Genomic DNA, 22,557 nt, shown 5'->3' with positions numbered 1-22,557 from the left:
TCTTCAGATGAGTTATGGCTAACATGAAGGCTATTTTTGTGCAAGTCTCCTACTACCTATTTCACATTTGCTTGCAGAAATGGTACCGCCCCTTACTGGAGGCTGATAATTACACCCTAATGACTTCTCTGTGTGAGCCGCTCGCTTGGGTCCTGTGTAACTGTGTGTAGAGAACTGAAAGAGTTAACCTATATAAAAGCAGCTAGGCAAAGTCAGTTTTCATAAATGATATCATTGCCTCCACACTTTGTGGGTTTACACGGGTGTATGACGGAATGATTTGTGAAGTGTAAATCAGAGTTCTTGAGTAATCAGTTTCCTCACTGTGTAAAATACCACGTCTTGCGGCAGAGGGTGCTACAGGCAACCCTACAGTTTCATTTGTGTTTAAGAGGTTTCACCCAGCCTGGACTACTCAGGTATGATGTGCTTTATTTTCCTATTAAGAAAATACGGAGTGGAACAAAAAAATCTCTTGGAGCACATCTTGCAGTTACAGAGAACATTTATGTGCTAATTCCTGAGTATTTAACCAGGTTAAATATTGAATATAAGGTATAATCTTTTAGAAGTGGTATCCCAGGGTACTGTTACTGTAGAACACAACTCCTTGCTTTGCTTTTTAGTATTTATGCAGTTAATTTGACTTTTCTCTCTTTATATAGAAAAGGGGATGAGAATGCAAAGCACTTGTTAAATAGCATTCTCTCTACCTTTTTTCCCTGAAGTGCCTGTTTCAGAATTAGCTAATATACAGAGTTAATAACAGAATGGTGCATATTCTTCTCTAGGTCCCTGACAGCTCAGTGGCTTAATAATTAACTTTCTGGGGACTGAGACTTAGGTGTTATCCAAGAAAAATGTGTTCAGCCTATCCACCAATGAGCTCTGTTCTTGGCAGCGCGTATTTCCACGAGCAACAATCTACAGCGATGATGAGTAAGTGACTGGGGTGAGTCACTCCTTATTCTAAGAAAATGCAAACTATTTTTGAGGTTAGGATTAGAGTCACCCATTAGGCTGCCTTTCAAGCTTTAAAAAAAAGTGGTAGGAGCACAAGAGAAGAGGAGAATTGGTATTCCTCCTAGTTCTTGGTTTTTTGGTTGGGTTTGTGTGTGTGTTGCCCAGCTGGATTTAAGAGCCAGCCTTCTTTATTTGGCAAATGCCCAATTCAGGACAAGGGCTGGAATAAGTGTCTGGTGGCCTGTGTGTCAGCCTGCCAGCGACTTTGTGCTCAGAGCAACAATAACAGACCCCTGCTGACATCAACTGCCTTGGAATGCAGCTGTTGCTAATGCTATTTTATCGCTGGACTGATGGCAAGATTTCAAGCTAAGATCTCAGCAAACGTAACCACCCCTGAAATTCTGATGCGAGCAGATGCCTGTGTGATTGCTTCCACTTGCCGTGTCCAGAGATGCTGGGCTCCGAAAGAAGAGCAGAGGCTTTGCAGTCCTGTTCTTCAGTAGCCTGTCCACTTTCCACTACAGGAAGAACGGTTTGAACTGTGGAAAAGCTAGGAGTGGTTAAATTAGGATAAATCCATTCTTTATTTCCCCATGATTTAGACTGTGAAACGTTCTTTCAAGTGAATCTGCTTCCTGCTGCTCTGTACAGAATTACTAAATTGCACTGAACTATACAGCGGTATATCAGCAAAAAATAACAGCTGTAAGTTTACAGGAAAAGGAATTCACTAGCCAACAATCTTTCTCACATCTTTTCTGTTTCTACATCTCTTTTGCAGCAAAGCAAACTGCAGTACAAGAAAGTTATCCACAGCCATCCTGAAAGTAGCTGGTAGGATTGCCCTGGAGCCTGAGGATCCTGATGTCCATTCCTTGAGTTAGCCCATGGCACCTCTGGTCATGATTATACTTTTCCTGATGAATATAGGATTATCCCAGCAGGATTTAATGTCTTTTGTGATAAGGTACAGCATAACAGTAAGCACAGGTCTAAACTGTGAGAGTGTGTACAATTTGGGGAAAAAGTACTGTTATTCAAAACAATTAACAAAGGTTAATTGTGACCAGTGCTATTTGGCCTAGAGAGGAAAATGTTGGTACTCTTGCTTAAAATCTGATAGGAAACACATTAACCCTTTAGCCTTAGCTTGATTTAAGCTTGACTAACCTTCAGGGGAACATGTTAGGAGGAAAGTCTGAAATGGAATTAGGTGACCCCTCCTTCTGTTGGGAGTTGAAGGGATGAGGAAAGGAGAGAGAAATTAAAGTAGGGTGGGGAAAAATCCTGATAATTCTTAAGCACAACTTGCTTGACCACAATAAAACATTGTGCTAGCCACTGAAATAAAACCATGGGCCAAATCTAGAAGGGATGTATAAATCATACATCAGGGACTTTCAACTGACTGGAGTACTAAAAGCAAAATCAATGGTGCTGATTTCACTGCAGAAGAGGTTGGATTACAGCTATCAGCTCAGCAAAACAGACAGTACATTGAGTTGTTCTACTTTATTGTTCATCTTTCTCAATTTGTGTTGCAGTGTGGAATGAAAATCATGGGATCAACTTTTGAAGGTGTGATTTGTTTGTTTTTTGAGAGATGTATAAAAACAGTGGAAATCTGCCTAATTTATTATGTGTAACATTGCTTTGTATACAGGTTCACAGTGGTAAAATAGTTATAATACTGGGAGTACATAACTGTGCTCTGTGGGCACGTGGAAGATTGAATATTCAAAGTTATCAGAAGATCTTGAATAATCTCCAAGGCACATTTCCATCATCCGAATCACTTCATTTTTACCCGCTATATGAAACAGATGTAAAAATAGCTCTCTCATCAGTGGATTGCTACACGTATTTGGGCTGCAGAAGTTCAGTTCTGTTCGAAGCAAGACTGAGAAATTATTTGCAGAATGTTGCTGTTAATCAGAAGCAGCAATTGAATGTTACGTACCCGTCTCTCCTCCTACCCCCAGCTCCCCTTCCCAATTCGGAGCAGGAAACGACACTTGGACGGGGCTCAGCTCCCTGACTGTCTGGAGAGGCTCTCTAGGAATGAGGAGGGACTTGAATTCTCTCCATATGTCATTTCCTTTCCCCTAATGGCTAAAAGAAACCCCATTGCTGCAGCCCATGTAACTTAAATAGAGAGAACATTACCAGTGTAGGAAAATAAAGGTGGGACAGAGGGGGCATCCACATTCCATTTCTTCCTTCTGTGTAGAAAGACTGTTTCATACAGTTCCCAAAACTGAAGCTATTACCTTCAATACATATCAACACCTGCAGTTTGTGGCCAGACATGGATTAGAAAAGGAAAATGTAAGTAGAGGAGGAATGGTAACAACTGTGTGAGAGCTAAGGAAGAAGAGGTGATTGAGGAAGACTGACAATGGGGATCTAATAATTTCTAACAAGTTCTAATAGCAAATAATCCTAGAAATCGCTGAAGAAAAACAAGATCAGCTCACTCCTGCAACCAGCTTTTGTCCAGACTACCTTTAAAAACCTTTCTGTTCAGTGAAACCAATAGCATGTGCAGATATGCTGCTGCAAAATGCAAAACTTGATCTGCTATCTTGCACAGCGGATTTGAAGCTGTCAACAGAATTCAGCGTCCCATAGTAACCAACTGAAAAAAAAAGCACAAACATGACCAAAAAACCAGCTGAACAGAGGGCTTGCTTCCTCAGAGCCAACAAACTGTGTAGTAGACTCAGAACAGAATGTCTTTCTAGCAATGTGTTTGTTAGAAACGGAACTGTGCAAGGCACTTTGCAGAACAAATGGGATATGGCATTTGCTCAAAAGCCCCAAATTTTGCAGTCAGTGAATGGGCACAGCTGCGTGGAGTGGCTCGATGTATCTGCTTGCAGAATGATTACATGTCATTGCAGAACCGAGACCTCACGTCTTTTATTAGACATATTGCCTAATTAGATATATTGTCCCTAAATTCTACAGCTAAAAAGAGAAAAAAATAATTTAAAAAAAAAAGGCTTTTCTCCAGTTCTATTTTAAAGTATTTCAAGAGTGGAATAAAAGAATGATTCAAGACACATGGTGACAGCTTTTGCTTTAGGTTACTTTCAGCACTTCGCTAGACCCACTAACCTACTTAAATATCTGCTCTGCTCTCGTCTGGCATGCAACCTTGCTTTATAACTTTTAGGATGAGATAATTTTAGAGACACCTTTATCTTAAATGCTCTCAAATCAGTTTCACAGTGGGCTTGTGGGTGATTCTGGTAAGAAAGCACAGAAGCAGCTAGTGCAGGCTGTGGGATGAGTTCGGTATTTCTGCAGTTCAGAAAGGGTTAGGAATTGGATTAAAAATATATATTATTGTGTTTATTGAACCTCTAAATGCTTTGGTGTCATGATTGATCTTATTTATAGACTGGGTTTTCTTGTAATGTGTTCATGGATGTCTGCAGACTTGTTAAGACAAGAGGTGGCAGTTAGCCTGGGTTCTCTTCAGTAATCCACACCACTGGGTGAGTATAGGCAGTAGCGCATTTTGGACAGCTTGTTCTGAATCTTAGCGGTTGCTTCCCCATGGCAGAAAACAATAATCTTGTGAGATTAAGCCTTCGCTAGCTATTTTCAACTTTGAACCTTGCAGATTCGATTATCTGTAGAAGTACACAATGTTGTTATAATTGGATAAACCTGGAATTCCACCTCTCGAATAGAAACCTTTGCAAGTGATTTGCATGAGACACATGGCAAATCTTCCACTTGCTCGAAGAAACGGGAGATCAGAACTACCAGGTGAGGGCCGTTCTGTTGCAGCGGTTTGCACTGCCCGGGGTGTTCGCTTTCTCTGCCAACATCGGACATGCAGAGCAGTCTGTCCCCAGCCTCACTTGCTCCATGGATCAGTAGTTGTCTCCAATAAACACAGTCCCTGGGATAGATTGGAATGGGATAAATTTGCCTCATCTTAACCCTTGAGGTATATGGGATTCTGTAGAGACAGAAGCACAAGGTTTTCATCCCTGATTGCCTAGGTAAGTAACAGTGGCCAATGACACCAAGCTAATTACGCTGAAGTATTAAGGCTTATCAGATAATATTCTAGGGGTTTTGGGGAGTCAGGAAAGCATCTCTGCTCTTCTTGGCTGCATGGATGGGAGGTGCATCATAGAACAGTCTTAACTTCTTCCAAGGCAGTAAATAGTGGCTGTGGTCCAAGCAGGATGTTAACCAGGCAGACCAGGAGATTAATTTAACGTGGCTGTTGCCTTCCAGTGCATCACTGTTGATCAGCAGCGTCTCAGAGGTGAATTTAGAGCAGCAGGACTGAGTCAGCTTTTCGCACCCCTGTCAGTGTCACCCTCCTCTCAGTATCAGCCAAAACAAGACTTAGAAAATAGGAGATCGTACAACTCATCTTTTGCAGGCAACAGAATTGTTATTTCAAATTGATGCTGGGCCACAGCAGATAGAAAAGATTAGAGAAGGTTTGTTATTCTTTCAGTGGCTAAATAATACGGTTTGGTCGAAAAGAGGGCTGTATGTCAACTCTCCTAAATGCTTGTTTGGGCTGACAGTCTTCCTAGTAACACTTCATTTGTCTAAGCTACACACCACTGGGACAAATACACAGTGTCAAGTTGAATCAGACAATATCCGGAGACAGATACTGTAGTACAGTAGTAAATTCTTGATCCGTATCACTCCGAGGAGACTGCTTCCAACTGCCTTATTCCATAAGGTCTTTTATAAACCTATTCATGTCAGCTAAATGTAAGGATGAGATTCTAGAGTCGCTTTGGTCACAAAGCAACATGAGAAGGTCCTGCAGAGCAGTTGCATGAGGGAACATGCGGTTCTTCAGGAAACCTTAGTAACTTCAGTGGGAATACTGAGCATGTAGCTCTCAAAGCGCTTGACAAAGCTGGTCAACCAAGAGTCTGGTAAAGAAATTGTGTTATCAACAGTATTTTATGGCTAAATAATGGGAGAATAAAGGAAATATTTTTCACAAATAAACCTTGGTTTTGGCCGAGGACTTTTGAAGATGTTTCTACTCTGAGTTGGCAAAACTGGGTGCTACCGTTTGTCCTGGGCTGTTAAAAGTGCCGTGTGACTCGAGCTGGAAAACGGGGCTGGGGCTTGAACGCAAGTGTAATTCAGTCACTTGCCCAAGCCCCAGGACATAGTTTCTCATGGTAGATTTACCTCTTTCAGAAAGCGAATTTTAGCCTGCAGCTATTACTAAAATATAAAGCAATGCATCTATTTATTCTGTGTTCAATGCCCGTCTCTTTAAAATCTGCCTTTTTTTCTTCTTCTTATAAAGTCGCACTAGGATAGCGCTGTCCTGCAGGACATGAGGAAATAACACGACTAAAGAACTGCATGGAATATCTGTGCATCAGTTACTAATCTGTTCTGGATGGATGGACTTAGAAGTTATCTTAGTGACTAACCACTGGAAAATTCTGTGATATGGGAGCTCGTGCATTTTTTTGTAGCCACAGCTGCAGTCATTTCCCTTCAGAGACACATCATTTCCCCAAGACACATCCTGTCTCGGAGGGCCATGGTGTCTGCTGCTCCAGGCTTCTGCCCCTTTTTCAGTGGCCAGCATATGGGTGGAGATTTCCTTCCTAGTTTCTTCTCCTGAAAAGCTTCGTCTCAAGCTCTAGCTTGAGAAATGCATCGAATCTTGACCTCTTGCATAAATGTTGTCTGTGCATGCCAAAGGGAGTCAAAGTGAGAACCAGAGCCCCTGTCTAGACATGTTTCTTCATCCTACAACTGATAGGTATGTCCTCCATTAATGCTCTTTGTCCCTGAGTAGTAACGGTGACAAAGTTAAACCAGATATTTAAGCACGTGCATCTGAATAATGTCATTTTTCAGCTCACCGGCAACGAAAACAATGGACCAGTCTGATAATTTTAATTACCTGCAAAGGGACATAAGGAATCTCATGCAAAGTGAAACTACCTATTCCAAGTCTTCCTGAAATACGTAACCACCTTATAGATGATTTCAGTAGAGTTTGATCCTTTTGTACGGAACAGCGGCGGGGAAGGCGACCGAAAGCCTCACAGAGGACAGATTCCTTTTGGGAACACGACCAAAACGTGATGGATCTGCAATGAATTTAGGAAGTACTTTTGCTACAATAAGAAGTTATGAATGGTTTAGAGCAGGATTAAAAGCAAGACCTATGCCAGTGAGGCAGACTGGGAGAATGATGCCTGTTTTAAGCAAAGGTGTTGATGGAGCGGGTCAAGGCTGCTCATCTAATGACTTGATTTTACTAAGCAGTGTGTTGGGACACCGGCTTAGGTAAGGCCTGTTTGTTATTAGGCACTGTATTAACACAACAAGAGCAAGTCCTTGCTTTGCAGACCCTTGCTGTTAATGGTGGAAATTGGCTTGGGACAGACAGAACATGCTAGTGAAAAGTACGATACAATGGCAGGCACACAAACGAAGGCTGCTCTAAAATGATGCTTTGCAAAGCAATAAGCAGGAATACTTTGATAGGGAATGAGTTAATCAGACAAATTGAGAAAGAGAAAGGGAACAGTTGCAGTAGAAATGTTAATTATTCTTCACAATTTATTTTTTTTATGTTATTTTTTTTCCCAATATTAACAACACTTTACCAAGAAAGAAAAACACTGATGTGATAAGTAAGGGAACAAACTTGTGAAAAATACTTCAAATTTATTTCTTCTCAGATGAAATTGGACCTGACAAATTTAAATCTCAATGGGGTTGCCTAGGTGTATACTGCTGCAACACTTTTATTCTCAGAACTATGCAATTAGGTGGCAAAACCAGGCACTTAGCATGAACAGTCGCACATGCAACAGCAATATACCATAGGGAAAAAGGAAATGGAAGCGTAATTCTCTCCTGATCACCTCTGTCTTTAACTTCATGACGTCCAGGGGTAATGTCTGTAATCCATGACAGGCTCTGGGGAATTGAGTAAATGAAGACTAGTGGAAAGAAATACAATCTGGATAATTTTTCATATATTTCTTTTTAAAAATTGTCTTAGGAAAACACTGGTTTAACCTTTTAATTTACTCACAAAGGCTTAACAATAGGGGCATGACTTTTGCTTTCTTGATATCATCACAGAAGATGGGAAAAATGTGATATAACAGCAGCCAGCTCTCGTTACTGCTGAAGGAATGCGCTGTGATTAGAGCTCTATACAGAAAGAAACAGAATGTAATTCTTACATGTTGATTTACTTTGAACGCATGCTGAGGAATGAGTTTTGAGTGCAGTCTCCCATTTCCTCACCTCCAAAAAACTAACTACATTTTTGTGAAAGTTAACACTATTCAATTAAAGGTGTTTGTTCACATTTCTCGGTGTCCAAAACAACTAAATCCTTTGAGAAATATCCGTGAATGCGAGGCCGCCTTTTTCTTCCTATTGGGAAGTTCAGGAAATCAAAGCTACAGAACAAAAGGAGGTTTTGTTTTTCTACATACTTCTCCGAAAGTTTCACTAATGTGATACCGACTATGAACTTACTTTGTCCTTATGGACTCCTCTGCAGCCCTGTTGGTGTCCTAAAGGTGTCTGAGGTCACCCCCTTTCCCTCCAGCTCCTCCTGTGCCTCGGTGGGTGACCCGTGGCTGCAGAACAGCGGTGGGAGTCGCTCGGGCGTCCAGCACGGGGCTGCCGTCCAAGCCGTGAGCCGCGGGGTGACGCAAGGCACTCCCTTCCCTCCGGACCTGAGCCGCCTACCTCATCTTGAAAGGATTTGTTGCTCAATGATATCAGCCCAGAGTGAAACACGGATCACTTGTCAGCCGCTAATGATGATATTTGCTTGCTTACCTCACAAGATCAGCACTCTGAAGCACGAAACCTCTTCTCGCCCTTGAAAGGGAACTGCATAAAGACAAAATTTACTGTAAACTGTTGGCTTCTAAAACCTAAAGCAGGATCAGCAAGATACCCGTTCCATTAATCTGAGAGTATTTTGAGAACTTGGGGGATAGCACTGGCACGAGAAACTCTGGATCATAACGTTCACGTGGAATTCTTCTGTTGGAAAAGTAGCACTTCCAGTCATCAGGTACTGTCAGTATCTATGGTCTCTGATATTCCCTGCAGTTCTTGGTGCTTTGCAAGGCTTCCTGACCTCTGCTCGCTGCAGATCTTGCTCAGATCCCTCATGGAGCTGCTCCTCTTAAATTCTGCTTGGAATTCTACACAGTGAAGGGGAGCGATGAATAAAAATCCTGATTTCCCTATGGAACTAGGAGATACAATGGGACAGAAGCATCTGTAGGACGCCCAAGGTGCAGCCATCGCAATGCTTATCACAGCCAGAAGGGAAGAAGCGAGCAGTTTGCGTCCAGTGCGTTTGTCCAAGAGCAACCTGATCTAGGTTGTTCTTACCTGTGTTAGTCCTGACCTAAATGGGACACCATGCCTGCAGGTGCTAATGAGAGCTAAAGCCCCTCTTATCTCATGCTACTAAATACATTCTGTATGGGACTTTCTTATGTGTCACCGACACGTTTTGGATGTATTAGCAAAAAAGCTCAAGTCGTGTAGGTGTATTTAAAAATAAATACAATAAACTTTGCACATATTTTTAAAAATGCACGGCAGTAGCAGCAATTTCGTGGCCATTGCATTTTAATATACTGATTCAAATGCACTAAGTGTCAATTAATGCTCTAACACTTGGAATATATCACAGTATTTTCACTGAAAATTGAGCAGCCTATCCAAAAATCTTAGGGAAAAAAAAACCGTTCAGCAAGTTGCTTTCTGAAAAGCAGCATGAATCTAATTACACTTCATGACCTTTAAAAAACACTTTTAATGAAAGCATTCAAACGTTCATATACCTACTGAGCAATTAAATACTATATTTAACCCCAATAGTTCTGTTGTTCTATTTTTTTAAACATTAGCACTGCAATTAATGTCTGACACACTAGTCATCCATTAGAAAAAGATCACGTAGCAAGAGTGCTGTGTTTAACACAACATTAAATACTTTTGTCAAATTATATCAGAATTATTGAATGCTGGGTCCAGAGTGCACTGCAAGGCCCCAGAAACAAATAATCATCACGTTAGGAAAAATCTAGAGTAACCTAGATATATGCTAAGTATGTGAAAGTGGCTTCATATATTGCTTTTCTACTCGGTTCAGCAGTGGCCGGGTAATGTCGCAATGTTTGCAAACCATCACCCATTTGCTTCATATAGTCCGTTTTAGAAAACGATAATTATCTGGCCATGTGAATTTGCAAGAGATTGAAACTTTAATAGTGTGACCTCCAATTATGAAGACTGATTTTTCTCCTTTTTTTTTTTTAATGCAGGAATCAGGACGCCTGGAATGTCTTTGAGGTGTGTATGGATTTACGTAACTATTATAAAGGAACTTTTTCACTGTTTCAGTGCGGCGTATATGCCACAAAATCGTGTCTGTGTTATGCGCAAAATTAAGTTTAAACTTGTTTTGAGGTCTTTTGCCTTGAAACAGTGGGTAGGCAATGAATGAACGCAGCACTCCTCCGCTCCCGGGTGAAGTGACACAGGAACACAAGTGCGGGAAGCACGGAAAACTTCCACCTGGAAGAACCTGCAGATTCCGACACAGCTCGGGAGGAAGGAAATGTCAGTCTGCTCAGTTCTGTGTACATACTTTCAGACAGAAAACCTCCTGGGCCGTATAGAAGCCGCATTGTAAACTCTGTGACACAGCAGTTGTTGTTTCATCCCGTGTTTGGATCCTGATCCATAGGCTGGATGCTAATCTATGACTGCCCATGACAACATTACACGTTACCTCAGCAGGAAGAAGCCAGTGCAATGACACAACCGCATGAGTTGTGTGCACAACACACGGAATATTAGTAAGGCTGTTGGTAAGAATAGGTGTGTGGTTTATTAGCTCTGTCTTTTAAGGTGAATTTTACCGTGGCAACCTGCGTATCTTTCCTGGGAGCTCTTCCCACCCTTGGGCTGCCCCTTTGGCCCATGTGGAGCTCCCTTCATGCTGGGAAAACTCTGCCAGCCAACTTTCCTCTGGGATGGGAGTTACATTAGGCCACACGGCATTTTAAATTTATTATTATTATTATTTTGAGAACAGCAGTTCACAGAACGGGGAGATTTCTACAACCGCAGATAAGCTGTGAATTGGTCCAAAGTTTGAGAGTTTCCACAGCCAGTCTGTCACACCCTGTCCATGGAAGTGCCAGCCCGGAGTGTGGCCACGCACAGTTCAGCCTGGCTGTGAATCCTCACCCCTACGGTCCTTTCCCGTTTGTACCTTTGATTCTCCTGTCCCAAACCCCCACCACAACTTTCACTGTCACCTTCCCCCCGTCCCCCGCTCCCCTCAGCCATGACAATTCACCCGGCGTTCCCGACCCCCCGGTTGTCCCGAGAAGGATCCCAAATGTCGACGCCACCTGATTCGGTTCCCCGTCCAGCATCCCCGGGCAGAGCCCGAGGCGGGGCCGGCTCCTCCTGCCCGGCGGGGTGCGCGGGGGGCGGGCGGGCTCCCCGGGGGCAGGCCAGGGGAGGGGAGGCGGCTGTCTGGCTGGCTGTCTGTCCGTCCGCCGTGTGGCTCCGTCCCCGGCTTTGTTGTGCTCGGCGCCCGGGCTCCCGGCGAGGGGGCGGGGAAGCGGAGGGAAGCGGGGAAGGCGGCCGCGTCTCCTCCTCCGCCTCCTCCTCGGCCCCGCTCATGGCGACGCTGGGCACATCCGGGCTTCTCCTCCTCCTCCGGCGGCCGCCGCTGCCCTGAGCGCCAAGCCCGACTCCATTAGCGCCTCCCCTCCCCCCGTCTCCCTTCCCGGACCCAGAGGCAGGGGGAGCCCCGGGCAAGGCAGCGCCGAGCCCGCGGAGCGGCCGGGGACATGTCCAACCAAGGGGCCCGGCGGAACGGGCCCGTCAAGCTGCGACTGACAGGTGAGGCTGAGCGGGCGGGCTCCGCCGGGCCTCGCCGGGGCTGCTCGGGCGCCGGGCGGGCCGCGGGGAGGGCAGGAAGGGCCGGAGGAAGCGGAGAGCGGCGGGGGCTGCCGGGGGAGCGGGGCTGCGGGAGCCCAGCTGGAGGGGCGGCAGCGCTGCCTCCATGTGTCTTTGAGGTTGAACCTGGGGCAGGAGGAGCCGCTCAGGCCTCGGGGGGGAGGAGGCGGTGAGCGGGGTCCGGAACAACGCGGCTGTGCGGGCTGCGGGGCGGTGGTGCCGCCGGCCGGGCCGGGCCGGGCCCCCCGCAGCCCGCCGGGGGCTCCGCGCCGGGGGGACCGGCCGGTGCGAGCCGCGGACACCGGCACCTTCTCCTCTTCCTCAGCGCCCCCCGCCTCTGCCGTTTTTACTTTGTCCTCTCCGCGTAAACTCGAAAGAAACTGTCACTTTGTTTTGATCTCTTTGTTTGTTGTTGGTGTGTCTGTGTGTTGTTTTTTTAAACCAACTTCCTCAGTTAAGAGTCTACACAGTTCGTGTAGTAAAGTGCCTTATGCTGCCCTCTTCCAGGAGACCACTTGACCTCTAATATTTTAAAATATCATAAAAACTGTTCACCTGCGTGCTTCGAAGGAAAACAAGTTGTTACTACATACATACAACTGTGTTCCTTTCCATATAAGAACCCGTGTAAATAGGCTTAGAGAAAAACTCTTGGAAGTTCTGCTAGAGCTTTCTTGAAAAAAATACGGAAGACTTTAAAGAGAAGAGCTACTTTAAAGTATTGTAAATCCCTTGGGAGAAAAAGAGTATTTTGTTTTCTCACGTGTCAGTGCATGAAGGTAAGAGATTAGAAAATAATAGATAACACTGTCAATAGTGTTCTCTGCACATAGTGTATGTAACCAGCTTGCAAAACAAATGTTTTTAAAAATGCTAAAAGACTTGATGTATTTACTTAAGGTGCGTGTGAAATATTTCGAGTTTAATGTCTAATAGAGATGTTTTCATAGTTATTTTTCGAAGTATGTTGTTTTTTATGGAGCAAGTAAAATGGATCTGCTTATGTTTTACTTTGGAAATACTTGGACTAAATTTATAATCTAGTTTCACGGAGATCTGCGAGTGTCTATGTGTTACGCTGAGAAATAAAACTCTTAAAATCAGTGTAGCTGGGACTGGTGCGTGGAACAGTGCTGCCTTGTTTTTACGGAGTGTTTTGTAGCTTCCTCTTCAGGTTATTGCTTCACTGATGCAGCGCTTTAATACCCTTTTCCTGAGCGGTGGGTGCTCAGACTTGCTTGTCTTTGAAATATTAAAAATGATCTGTAGCTTTATGTAAAAAACAAGGGAAATACCGTTTACAGAGTTGTCTTTCTCACCTTTGGATTTTGTGTCCTGTTTTGCTTCTTATTCATTTTTATTAAGGATCAAGCGTATAATGAAATCGTGTCTGTCGCAAAATAGAAGTGTAATGGAGAGCGTGGCTGTGAGCGAGAAACAGGCGGTCACTTTACACGCTGACTTTTAGTTGTGCGGTCAGTGTCCCGAAGGAGCAGGTACGAGCTGAAGGAGCGTCTCTGAGTTTTTGTCTTACATTTTAGGAAGGGGTTACACAGCACAGGCAGAATTGTCTGTCTAGGGCCTGTGGCGGGGTGAGCAGCTCCAGCAGTTGCTGAGCACCAGTTGTGTCACTTGAAGTTTACATGACACATCGGCCTATATTACTCAAGTTAGAAAGGCTTGAGGTATTTTATGCATTAGCTTATTGTGAGTTGTTTCACATAGGTTCATTTGTCGTAAGGAAGCTTTACATGTTTAAGAAAAACATTGTTTTTCATTAAGTCAGCTGACATGTCGTCAGTTCTTGCCTAGGAATAGTTTGGAGTGTTCTGCGTGGTTTTGATTACCCTTTTTGATTGGAAAAGCAGTTTGAGGGCTCTTGAATTCTAAAACTGTTTGGAATTAAAAGAATCTGTATATCCAGAGTTTTTAAAAAGTTTATTCTCGAACTGACAAATGCTATTTAATCTTAATTTTCTTTGGCTGAATGAAACTAGCAGTCTTCTGTTTTGGCTTGAATATTTATAGGATTAATTCTGCAATTATTGTATCACGCTTATCTTTTCTGTTCATTATCTCTAAATTAGATGGTATAGATTAAAAAACGGATTTCAAGAACTGGATTCAATTAGCAGTTTTTCAGGACATAAACATTAAAGGTTTAGATGGAAAACATTGTTTTGACTGACTGGATAAATGACAGGGTAATGTTTGATGTGAGTCCAAGAACTGATCTGGAGCTGGTGCCCAATTTCTCAGGCCATCTTGAGGAGCCAAATAAAATATTTAACCTAGGCCTCGTTTTGCAAAAAGAAGGTTGATTCTTTGTTGGGACCTTAAGAAAGTTCTGAGAAATGTTTGGCATACCTTTACACTAAGTGTTTAACAGTTTATTTAGGTCTGGGTTCCATAACAGAGAAAAACCACAGCGGTGGCATACTTCTAGTAAGTTTGTATTTAGTTTACATCTGTGTTATATACTTATTATAAAAGATTATTCCGTCGCTCCTAGGTTTAGTTGTCTGGTGTAGATATCACTTGAATCTTTAGTGATATGTATGTCGATGCATTTTGCACAATCTTGAGCTAGAAAATGGCTGGAAAATAGTGAAAATCTGAAGATGATACTTCTGATGAAACTTCACTTCTAGAATGAAATGTAAATGCTTGTTTCTGGTTAACATACAAGCGGTGTAATTTAAATATGCCCGAGTCTAGAATTGCACCGGTCTTCTCCAAAATCTATCTTAGCAGCTTGTAATAATGTTATCCAAGGAAGCTGTAATGTAAGGAAAGTTCGTGACGTTTTTAGCACCATTTTATCTAGTCCTGTCCTGAGTGTATCCGAGTCTACAAAAGCTGCAGGTGCAGTTGTCCCCTTCCATTCTTGCTGATTTTCCTTAGTCTTGTGTTGAATTTGTGAATATGTTATACTCTCAGGTGGAATATACTGTGCTTTCTTCCACCCCCCATGTTGAAGTGCGTTGATTTTTATATTCTTCAAAAAACTGGGAAATGACCATTGCTTTCAGTTTCTCGGTGAATATTTTATGTCCTAATTTGTGAATTATCTAATGTCAAAATAGTTGCATTTGACTGCTTTCTCTTATATCAATGACACTTACCTCAGTGAAGTTGGTAGGGCTGTTTTTATTGAGTAGGAAGATGTTTGAAAATCAGTTTGAAGTCTGAAAACTACAGGGGCACTAGAATGTGTTGAGCTGGATAAAAGCTGTTGCAGAAATGTCTGTAGTTCGTGTGTTACAGCTGGTCTTTGGGTCAGAGAACAGCTAACGAGGTACTTCAATAGCCACAAAGTACAGTGACACACTGTATTGTAAAAAGTAGTAATAAATATCCCATGGATAAAACTGGAATGAGCTGGAAGAGCTTTGTTGGTAGAGAATCATAGGCCTGAAGAGCTGTTAGATCTGGTTTTCCTCCTCTTTACTCAGGGCTTTCAGGTTTCCCGGCAGAGTTTGCTAATTAGGGGAAGGTGGTTCTGTCCTACAGAGTGTTGAAGTGCTGCTCTTTTGGGTTTTTATCAGTTCATTGGAGGTCTTGTGATGCTAATAATATATCTTGAGAAGGGTGTGTAGTAGTTAGAAAAAGCCAGAATATTCTTTTTGCAAAATCAGGTGGAATCTCCAAAACTGGCTTTTTCAATTTAACAGTGAATACAATTGAAAATAGTGGTTAGTCTAAATCCTAAATTCTCATTAGTGTTGTTGGAAGCAGGGTGAGGTTTATGGATAGCAGAGCTTCATTGTAGGAGCAGCATTACTGATTGATTGATTGATAAAGTAGCTTCTTATATCTATGATTTCGTAGTTAAGTGGTAGTGCAGTTTTAGGTCAGTGATGTTTTGGGTTTTCTTCTCTTTGTAGTCCCTGGCTTCACTTTCTGGGCCCTGCTTTGTGTTGACTCCAGTGTCCGTGTAGCCATGTGATGAGCTGCAAGCTAATCCTACCAAGAAAAGCTCAGTTTTTTGCATAGGAGGAGAGGGATGCACGGGAGAAGCTGAAAAGAGGGCAGGGCTGCCTCTTTTCCCAGCAGCCTGGAGTTAGATAGGCTTGGGTCAACAGTAAAACAATGGGGTTCCTTCATGTAAGCTGTGTTTGGCTTAATGACACATGACTTACTAAAAACTAGTACTTAAGAAATCAGAATCAATAAATTGCATGGTAGGTGGATCCAACTGGCGCAGTCGTAACAGAGTCAATAGGCATGTGTCTAATCAGGTTGGAGGGAGATTGATGGATGCTTGGCCCTCAGTATTTTCATCAGCGTGAAGTGTGTGTGTATATACATGCTTTTTATATATACAGTATATATTTATAGATATTTATATAGATATAAATCAGTTGTGGATCACACAGGCGCCAAAGAATTGTAATAAACAACCAAGCAGCTGGATGGAGCAGTCTTGACTGCTTGTTACAATGGGTTCGGCTTCTATGACAAAGTTTTACTCATCTGCATAAAGGTATAAAATTACGTATCTGTGTTAAAGGATACATAATGGAGTAGCGTGGCGAGGAAAACAAAGATCAAAAAGGATTTGGGGGAGGAAATAATAGTAGGAAGATAGTTCTACAGAAGCTCCAATTAGAAGAGCAAAAAGGCCAGGGGTTCATCTTTGGCTGTAGAATCAGGAAGGCATCAAGTAGAAGCTAGTAGAGGATTTACGTGTGTAGGTAACATATGGGACATACGTAGGAGATGTATGGGAAATCTGCAGTCCTAATGTTAATCTTTGAAGTAATTTTCAGAATTGTACTTTTCAGTTACATTTAAGCTGTCCCATAATGTCTCTCCGCGTGGCTGAATTTAGCTGAGTAACACAACTAGTGGAGACAAATTATTTTCTATTTGCTTTTTTATTTGTTAATCACACCGAAAATCTGACCAGGCCCCAGATGAAGATATTTTGTCTTTATGCCCTTAAGGTGAATGAGTTGATCCATAACAGCAGACAGCTTTTCATGTTTTGTTCTGGCTTATCTCATGGCTTTGAAGTGTGTCCTTGCTTTGCCATCCTACTTAAAATGACATCTCACCATTGGCCGGACCTTTCTTGAGGCTTCTTAAGAAGGTGGGTGATTTCTTTGGGCGTCTTCCCTCCCCTCATCACATAATGAGATGAACTGATTTCTGACTTGGCTTAATGGCACGAGTACATTACTACGCAGGCTATTACATGCATGCTGTAATATATAAACTGTAAATGCTCGCAACACGTGCAATGTCTGAGGTCATTCAGGTGACTTCTGAGAAGCTGGTAGAGATTAATCTCAGTATTAGACAATGCATATCAAGGTAGCCCCAGTGTGTGTCTTCTTTTAGCAGAGCATGGTTCCTATTTCAGAAAGAGGATTAAAATCTTGCGGGACGTTGGGCAATAGTGTATTCGAGGAAGCAAACTGTTGGGTTTCTTCTTGTTAATTAAACTTGAAATCCTTTCCATGAAAGCATAGATAAGAGTGCTCAAAACTATGAAGAAACCTTCGTCTGTAGATAACGAAGCTCAGGACAAAATTGCTAGGCATTATCATCCAAGTTTAAATGGGCACACTGATACGGAATGGAGAATAGACATGCTCAAGATCATAAAAAGCATAAACCAGGTGAAGCTGGGATTTAGAGCCACTACCTGTTGACTTTCTGCCCATGAACATTTTTTCTCTTGAGTTTAAATCCACAGAAAACATTCAGGTTTGGGCCTTCTGAGACTGTGTTTGGGCTGATTTGGGTTCAGTTCTCTTATATATTTGTGCTGCACTATCAGCTGTATTTTAGCATCCTGCAGGTTCTTAGCAGTTATTTTTTCCTGCTTCAGAATATTTAAAATAGGTTATTTTGCTGCCGCTCAGGCAGACTAGACCAGGAGGACTGATAGCCCCAAAAGTGAGTGCGTATGGCTTAGGCGGAGTGTTGTCCACATTTTCAAAATTCTGAAAGTGAAAGAAAAAGTAGAGAGAGGTTCATGTGAGTTTATGTGACTGTATCCTGTTAATTTGCTGGAATGACTCTTGGCCAGTATGTATGTAACACAACTTACAAGGATTGTCTTCTTGCAGGAAGGGAGAGTTGCTCCAACCACGGCTTTGGTGTTGTCAGTACAGACCGCTCCAGTGTGCCCTTTCTATAATGAATTCATTTAAGTTGCTTCAAATATGCAGAGCACACACAGACTATGTAATTTACAGGTCACGGTAAAAATATGTACCCAGATTCTCTCATTTGTGCTTAAATTAGCACGTGTGATGCCGTCTTGCCACAACCACTGGAGCGACAGTGCCCTGGGAATGCTTTCCAACCCACAGCACCGTTTTTGGGGATGAATGTGTCCCTCTGCTCTGTCCTGTGCTACCAGATGGGGTGGGCTGAGGAACATAGCCAAGTCAAAATCAGCCTCTTCCTCTCATCCCCCTATTTTTCTTGTTAACGGGGTGTAGAGGAGGCCCGTTGTGGGTTGGCTGGTGGGTATGAGCGGTGGTTAAGCGGGCCGGGTGTTTGCAGAACAGCGGGCGGTTCGTGGGGCTGGGGTGTATCTGGGCTGATTGCATTAAATAGTGACATACACTCATTTTCATTCTGCCTTGACCCAGATTTTAATATTACCGATGGAGTTAAGTGGAGTCGTAACTAATTATAGCTGTAATGATACTTCTTTTTAACATACCTATCTGATATGGGGTTTATATATAGATGCATACATACGTTCGGTTATAGATGCGGTTGTGCTGGTATTTAATTGAAGGTGGGAATCTGCATTGGTAATAGTATAGGTGTTTTCTGAAAACTTGAGCCAGTTTGGTGATTTCTTTAGAATACAAATAAAGACCAGGCCGTACACTTCTAAAACTGCATGTGGTAAAACTGCTGCTGTATGGATATCAGGATCTGAGGAAAATAGGCGGAGTGCACTTAGTAAATGTTTAATTTTAGTAAAAGAGAGTCCACCACATCCAGGTAAGAAGCTCTTACCTGCTGTTTTCCTTAATGGATTTATTAAGGTAATGGTTTGTAGTTCTGTATAGAAACTGTATGCAGGACTAAATGATCGGTAGCCTTGTGCTTATGTGTAGTAACATTACGGTATCCTCTTTTTTTGTCTAGCAGCAAAATAAGCAATTCTGTCTTAGTTTATAAAAGGTGTTACCAGGTGTGAAATCAGAAACTTCTTTCTAAAGGAGGAGGTGGCTTATGCAGATGGTGTCATGTAGAGGCAAAAAGGGTAAGTGTAGAGGTGAAGCCGGGACAGAATGGGGCAGAATGTTGGGGAGCTGGCTGCAGGCGCTGCAGGTGGCCGGGGGTTTGTGTCACTTTATAGTGGGAGCAGAAAGCAAACGTGGGTTCCCGTACTTGGGATAAAACGTGCAGAAATGTCTGCGTTTCACACTGCTGGTTCTAAAACTGCTCCTAGGCAAGTAGTAATGACTGCATTTTCAGTGTAAAAATCCAAAGATACTGAGCGTTTATCTTCCTCATGCTAATATTAATACATCTGTTTGAAGAGACACACAATGCAGGTGTTGTTAGGTACTCCATTTAAATGGCCATGAAGCACCTGGTCCTCCCGTATGCTGGAGAGCTCAGCATTACTAATTCTGAAATTAAAAATGACTGCCTTCTTTAAGCCTGAGTTCACAGTGTATGACACGTTAATTGACCAAACTTTAAAGAAGGGTATAATGCATGTGAAAATGGAAATTTTGTGGGACTTTGACTTAGAGGATTTTAGTAGAAAGTTCAAAAATGTTTTCTATGGCTATTGCGGACAATTCGTGGTAATTGAAACCTATGAACAACTGTAAAAATGTGAAGTGCCATCTTTCACATGGGCTGTATACGTGGCATTTCTAAATGTCTAAGTAGCAGTTCTGGATGTTTGGTAAAGCACAAGGTGTTGCTGAACGGAATCTTCAAATGTGTGTATTACACATTATGATAATAAACTGTTGGTCAAGTATGGATGTGTGGAATGAGGAAAAATTGGTGTTGATATCTGTTGGAGCTAATGAATACTGCTGCGCAGGGGAAGCGCCTGTGTGCTCCTATAGAATAATGCTGTCGTAAATTCAAGATGCTGTGCAGTATTTCCCTTTTGCCTGAAATAGCTGGCTATGTGCTTTTTGTCGAAAAGTTAAAGGGCTTACATTTTTATTATCCTACTAATGCAGGGGTGGCCAAGATTGGTTCTGAAATTCTGATGTCACGTTGTGTTCTCTTCTGTGAAACTCTTTCACATTTGGGATTTCTGCTGAAGAACTAGGTCAAAGGATGTTTTAAAATGCTGTTGGTTTCTGCTTTCTTCTGCAACAGGAAAAGAGAAGGCCTTGAAGGAAAAAGTGACTTAACAGTCATTTTCTGTAGTACAGGCGGCGTGCCTGGGTTGTTGTAAAATATTTGTCCAGCCTTTTCTCCCTTCCTTAAGCTATTCCCGCAATTCACAGCGTTCTCGCAATACCTGTCTTACGAGGGGGTGCTAAAAGGGTCCTAACATTTCTGTAGCGCTGTCTCCAAGGGTAGACAGTGAAGTTGTTTTGTTCCCTAACAGCCAGCGGTTATTCTGCCTGGGGAGGTACTATATATGTATTTACATTTATCTATGTCTTACTTGCTTCTGTGGCCAAGACATCATGAAGAGATTTCTGTTCATTTATGAAATCTGAATGTGGCATTGTGAATATGTGCCTGAAATTTCTCGTTACAATATTTATCATTTTTCCTGAAAGTTCCTTTTCTCTGGTGGATTGTTCGTCCTGTAGAATAGGTCAGCTATTTCCTGTGTATCAGCATAATGTAACTTAATCTATGCGAGGTAGTACTTTGGACCCATTCAAAAGCTTTATATTTTGGGTAAGTTTATTAAAATTCAGAAACTTCGCTCTCCATATTCAAACAGTTGTTAGCGTGGACCAAGACTGGAGATGCTCTTGTTCTGCACCCACCTGCATCTCTGTGATGGAGCAGGAGTAAATGAGAAGCAAAACTGTGCCTGGTCAACCTGACCCTTTCGAATGTCACGTTCGCACTCAGTGGTGAGTAGGAGCACTGGTTCCTGCAGTTGCTTCTGCTTCGTGTAATTGGAACACAATTTTGAATTGCTTTGTCTCTCTCTCAACGTCTTTGCTTTTTATTCGCTGTCAGGGGAATTTATAACTATAGCTGAACTTGTAGAACCAAGTTGGAGTTCGTAACGCCAACCATAGTTAGCGCTTCCCATTATAAGACTCTTTTCAGTTGCTGTTAAGCAGCCTGTTAGCATCGACATTTTTCATGCTGAATAGCTACATTGGGCTGAATTTATTTTAGGAAAGTCCTGTTAAAATTCAACCAATTTCAAGAAGGAGATGAAAATTATATTGTTCATCTTTTTAAAAAATCCTTTTTTCTTGTGAATCCTTTCTTCTCGGGCAGGAACACTGTCAAGCGAGGCTGTGGTAATAGGCAGATATCTCTGTATCAGCCAAGTAAGGAGTAGTGCACGGTTTAACAAATGGCTGGGCCGGGAGTTGGTCTCATCCTCTTAATGCTGAACTCAGCGCTGTGCTCCTGATGTGAAGAGAGGCCTGAGAACGGCTGGAGAGGTGTAACAAGGACGCAGAGGGTTCAGAATTTGGACGAGGGTGGCGAAGAAGGGAGTGACGTGGAACAAGGGGCTGTCTGGGACACGTTGGGGGTGACGGGGACTGATTTTTTGGCAGGACGAGGCGCTGGGGATCTGTTGGTGCCCAGACTGTGGTGTTGCAGCAATGGACGTGACACAGGGTCGTGGGGGGCAGCCCAGATTCTCTGTTCCCAAACTTTTGAACGCTTGGCTTTGTAACTGGGAAATGCCATTGCTGTGTTGCTGTTAGTGATTGATTTGAGTATATTGTGTACAAGAAGCTGTCATCTGTAGCAGAGGTGTTTTATAAGAAGGTGTGTATCAAATGCAAAAGAACATAAGGGCTTACAGTTGGGTAGAGGTCAGAAGTTTAAAAACAAACAGGAAAAAATACCCATCCCAAAATTTCTCCCATCTGTTCCTTTGCTCCACACGTTCACCTTGATCTTGTCTAGAAGAAAGAGGGAATTAAGGGCTGGCTTCTAAGTGGCCATGATTTATAACATAATTCTAAGAAAAGCTTGCAGATAAGATCAGGATTACTCCTTACATGTAGAACAAAAGGAATTCTTCAGCCTTCAGCAAACTTGAAGGTTGGTTTGGTGGTTTGTTTTTTAATCCTTGATTCTAAGAAATGCTGTGATGTCTTGGTCACTTCATTAACGCTACTATTTTCTTGCTTTAAAAGGGTCTGAATGCTTTCTGTTGAGTAATATGTGATAATAATTGAGTTCTGTAGTTTTTAATGTTTCCTTCGCTAATTTACATGCCAGCTATTCACAAAGGTTTTGGAATTACAATTAATTTTTTTTCCAGATAAGCACTATTTGCTGGTGATGAGTTAGTTGGATGGAAGATTTGACCTTTTTTAGAGTCAAGACAAATATGTGAAATATCAAATGGAGAAAGCTGTGGCAGTCATCATTTATGTGCTCTCATGGGTCTTGCATTATATGTTTTCTCTCTGGAAGAGGGGG

At 42.5% G+C, this 22,557-nt stretch overlaps 1 protein-coding gene across 1 annotated transcript in view; it reads left to right on the top strand.

Annotated features, from left to right (window-relative positions):
* Nucleotides 1-11,506: 11,506 nt before the first annotated feature.
* SMURF2 (SMAD specific E3 ubiquitin protein ligase 2) overlaps nt 11,507-22,557 on the top strand; it is a 56,964-nt gene continuing 45,913 nt past the window's right edge. Inside the window, exon 1 of the mRNA XM_065034131.1 lies at nt 11,507-11,907. Within this exon, the coding sequence (XP_064890203.1) occupies nt 11,856-11,907 (52 nt within the window). The 5' untranslated portion in view covers nt 11,507-11,855. The remainder of the gene's footprint in view (nt 11,908-22,557) is intronic.

The sequence above is a fragment of the Columba livia genome, chromosome 18 (genome assembly GCF_036013475.1).
Source record: "Columba livia isolate bColLiv1 breed racing homer chromosome 18, bColLiv1.pat.W.v2, whole genome shotgun sequence".
Classification (NCBI taxonomy): domain Eukaryota; kingdom Metazoa; phylum Chordata; class Aves; order Columbiformes; family Columbidae; genus Columba; species Columba livia.
The sequence above is the reverse complement of the archived record's forward strand: the minus strand, read 5'-3'. Positions and strand labels throughout refer to the sequence as shown.